Source organism: Hipposideros armiger, unplaced genomic scaffold, assembly GCF_001890085.2.
Source record: "Hipposideros armiger isolate ML-2016 unplaced genomic scaffold, ASM189008v1 scaffold_395, whole genome shotgun sequence".
In the NCBI taxonomy this organism is placed as follows: domain Eukaryota; kingdom Metazoa; phylum Chordata; class Mammalia; order Chiroptera; family Hipposideridae; genus Hipposideros; species Hipposideros armiger.
In genome coordinates this window covers 1,584,405-1,588,606 of record NW_017731745.1, presented here as the reverse complement: position 1 = coordinate 1,588,606, position 4,202 = coordinate 1,584,405, and the positions used below count along the sequence as shown (strand labels likewise).

General features: G+C 36.5%; 1 protein-coding gene across 1 annotated transcript in view; it reads left to right on the top strand.

The window, feature by feature from the left end:
* Positions 1 to 649: 649 nt before the first annotated feature.
* LOC109393869 (calmodulin-lysine N-methyltransferase-like) overlaps positions 650 to 4,202 on the top strand; it is a gene marked incomplete at its 5' end in the record, with an annotated part of 286,769 nt that continues 283,216 nt past the window's right edge. Inside the window, one exon of the mRNA XM_019663546.1 lies at positions 650 to 690. Within this exon, the coding sequence (XP_019519091.1) occupies positions 650 to 690 (41 nt within the window). The remainder of the gene's footprint in view (positions 691 to 4,202) is intronic.

Here is a 4,202-nt window from a genome sequence, read left to right as displayed (position 1 = left end):
GGCAACTCATGGCAGCCCAGCTCCAGGTTGAGCTGTTGTTCACCATCTTAGCTGTAGAGGGCACAGCATCACTGGCCCTAATGTGGGATCCAAACCGGGGCCCTGCTGCTCGGAGCTGGCATCCCAAGCCAACTCTTAACCAACGGTCCACTCGGCCGGCCTGAGAATGTAATATTTTAATGCGACTAAAAGAGGAATGTGTGAGACAGAAGAATAAAACCTACCAGAATTAGGTTAACTTAACCATAGTTAGGTAGGCTCTTATCAAATAGGGTTAAATAGTTTGTAATAGATATCATAATGATATATGTGTGTGTGTATATAAACATATTAAGACAAAATTCCCCAAATCATAAAAATATTAAGTCACCAAGGGAGAAGCTCTTCATAAAGCGAGAGCATTGTTTTGGGAATTGTGACTTGAATAATAGAGCGAGCTTTCAGCTCAGAATGTTTTGAGATGCTCAACTTGTAGGATCAAGTCAAAGCATCTCATCTAGAGCAGAGGTGCTCTTGGTGGAGCCTAAAGAATAATCTGCCTTGTAGTCGCTGATGTTAGGAAAGAATCTGCCCACAGTATGATCTCCATCAAATGTAAAGTTAGTACTGGGAATCACACCTTTCATTTCCTTTTTTTTTTCTCCTTTAGCAGCCCTGAAGAGTTTTCACCAAATTGCAAGCGGGAGTCAGGTAATAATGTTTGTTTCTGAGCTTTCAGAGGAAGCTGTTTATTTTAGTGGGCAATTTTCATGTGTGATGAAGTGAAATGTTGAGAAGGCAGCCTCTCATCAGTGGACAAACAATGCCTAAGAATTTAGCTAATGGCCCCCCTTCAGTGCAGAGAATAGATGGCAACAATTGTACTTGCAGACTAGACCTGAAGCTACTTGTTTGGCTGCTAGGTGTTAATGCAAATTTGTTCTTCAGCTCATTCAACCCTGGGGCTTCCATCCTTTGATTTAATTAAATGTAATTGGTTACATTGCTCCTCCCAGGCCCCTGAGGTGTTTTTGTTTATTGCTTACTCTTTGCAATAAAGCTTCAATTCATGGCACAAAATGCTGGATAAATAAGTCTTTTTTTCCTATGTCGGATTTGCAGGGAAATTATTCCATTCAAATAGTTTGGCTTTACTGTTAAAAGTAAATGACCAGTGAAATAAACTCATTGGGTGGCAAATGTGGCATAGTCAGAAGCAAGGAATTAAAAAGGATAAATTACATGAGATTAGGAAAAGTTATAAAGTTGTAATGTTAAATTAGTAATGATTTGCAAGAATACTATGAGATATCAACGCTGTAAATAAATAAGGCTTTATTAAGGTTATCATTGTTGTAGCACATTATGAAAAAGTTACTTTAAAATGCCAGCTATGAAATAGTCTAAATTAATTTTTTAATTATGCTGAATTCTCTTACTCATAAATATGCAAGTGGCATTGTTTGGGACAAAAGCGAGAATGATATTGACTTAAATTAGGTCAGCACAATTAATCTATTCCTTTTTAATGAAAGATTTGTTTTCTTTCTACATAAGTTTTGTTTTTAACCTGAAGATACTGTAAATAACATTTTTTGTAAAGTGATATTTTTTCCCTTTCAAGTTTCATTTTAATTTGAGAAGTGGGATAAATTATTTTCGTTTTAACTTCTGAGGATCTTAGAAACTTAAGAAAATTACAAAAATACCATTAGCACTTCCCAATTCAGTTTTAAGTACCAAACTGTATAAATGACTTTACCCCTTTTCGTCCTTGTCAGTTGGATAGAATGGCTTGCCAGAAACTGGTATTTATTATGGTGTTGACTGGTTGGTACCTTTATTGCTTTCTTCTTTTCCTGGCCTTTATTTTCACCTTTTTAAACAGTAGAAGTATAAGATACTGCACCAATTATATTTTCATTAATGCAATAGGCTTTCTAAATCTTGCTTTGTCACAGGCCTAGCTCATAGCTCTTCTGATGGAAAAAAATGAAAAATCCATGATAAGAACACAGGTATTCTCAGTGCAACATAAAACTTCAGTTCCTCACAATAGGATTGTTTTGCAGGGATTTTTTTTCTAGGCTCCCCTCAAATTCTGTTGCGGAGGTACTGGGGTTTTAAGCTTATCATGTGCTATCAGAAAGTTAGGCTTTTCTTCTGGTGATGCCCCTGATGAAAACCAAGTGGTACTTAAAGTAGAATATGAGAAAACACTCCCCTTGAAAGATGGAGAGCTGGACTCAGATGTCAGCTCCAAGGTAAGTGTTCAGAGGAGAAATGGAGTACCAGATTCACATGTTGGAAATGAGCTGTCAACGGGGCTGTGCATCACTCTCAGAGAGTTTTCTTTAGCCTCGGTCAGCTGAGGTGTAGGCAGAAAAACCCAAAGTGGTTGTAGGTCCAAAAAACCTTGGATGGAAAATACAGGCATTGTCAGCTGGGCTCGGAGTGATTTAACTTCTCACCTCGTCATCACATGGCAAATAAGAACGCTTAACATATTATAACGTGCTGGATACTGAAGGTTTCTTTTGTAAATGGAAATATAATGTCATACACAGAAGGGAGGGAAATGTTCCAGTGGTCTTTTAGATAAAACCAGATACTCTTCTCTCGTACTTGAGTAATTTTCCTCCCTGTGCACTGGTAATAATAAGCCCCATCGCCCGTCCCCTGACTGCGACTCTACCGAATCCACAGCTTTGATTGGAAACTCTCAACCCCTGACTGGTCTCGGGAGCACTGATTACCGAGGCACCCCACACACTTCCCTCATAAACATTTGGCAGATCAGGAAGTGCTGAAAAGCGAATCCCCTGGCTCTCAGAAGAGGGTACTGGTGGGAGAAGAAATAGAACATTTTCCCTCTTGCAGCTGTCAGAGAGTGATTATGTCAAATGGGTTTTCAAGGAGCCACAAAGTAATTACAGGGTAACTTCTTGACATTATTTTCCAATGTTTGGCTCAGCAGATGATGATGATTAATTGATGTGTATTATTTTATGGCTCTCTGAAACTTTGTTTGATACTTTAGATAGAGGTCTGACTTAAGTCTTCATTTAGACTAATACAGTAAATTTGCCTGAAATCTTAACATGTTAACTCTCTGTCTATAATAGACTCAGATGATTTCCTAAACTAAACTGGCCTTGCGGTGGCTCATAGAGACTATGTTTGGGTTGACTTTTTCATGTTGATTTTTTATTTTTATCAGCTCATGTGTTTTCAAAGTAGTGTTTCACTATTTTACTAAGATATTACTGTGGATTTCTGGATCTGATGTGAACGTTAAATCGTGAAAAGTAAAAGTACTTAATACCTGGTACTTGGTAAGTGTTCAGTAAACGTCAGCTGTATTTAAACACGACATGGTAATCATTAAACTTCAAAAAGGCATTACCTGGTATGCTGTCTCACTAATGTTGTGGGCTAGTTAGCAGAGAAGAATCTGACACCCTGCTCATTTTCTTCTGTAGTTATGTTAGAGCTGGCCTCTCTGTTGGTTTATATATTTTTATTAATTTTAGTTCAATTTACAAAAGTAGGATATTTACGTACAATGGACTTGAAATATATTTATACTTATGTGTCATTTTGCAGGGCACATCTTATATATGAATGTCTACATTAATTGATTCCAAGCGAGTAATTGAGTCAGGTAGGCCAAGATCTGGACATTGAAGACTAATATAGCAAAGATATTGTAAATTAAGGCATATTAATGAAAATGATAACTAAAAAATATAGTGGCGCTTTTATTATTTTGCTGAGATTAAATGTTTTTTTTTCTTCAAATCAAAGTTGTCAATGATACGAGAAGTGTTCAGTGATCTTAGACTTTCACAAGCTTGTGTATTAAAAGATGTTTCATAGCCAGAATGTTTCTTACGAGAAAAATGGAAATGCTTGAGATTCTGAGAATTCACTTTTTATTCAGCTTAGATAGACAAATATTGTCTTACATTTCATTGTTGCCTTTGTGCCGGGTAAAATAATTTCTATTTGCTGGCCCCAAACTGTTCACCAAAAAATAACTACTGCGCATATAAATATCATATGAATGACTTGGTTATGACATAAATGCTAATATTTGACTAACTTTTGAAAACATGCTTGAATATAGTTATGTCAGTGAGTGCTTTGGAGTAGATGTTTGAAGTTTTGAGGTAGGAATATTTCAGTCAAAAGTATTATTTTCTTTTTTTTTTTTTTTTTTT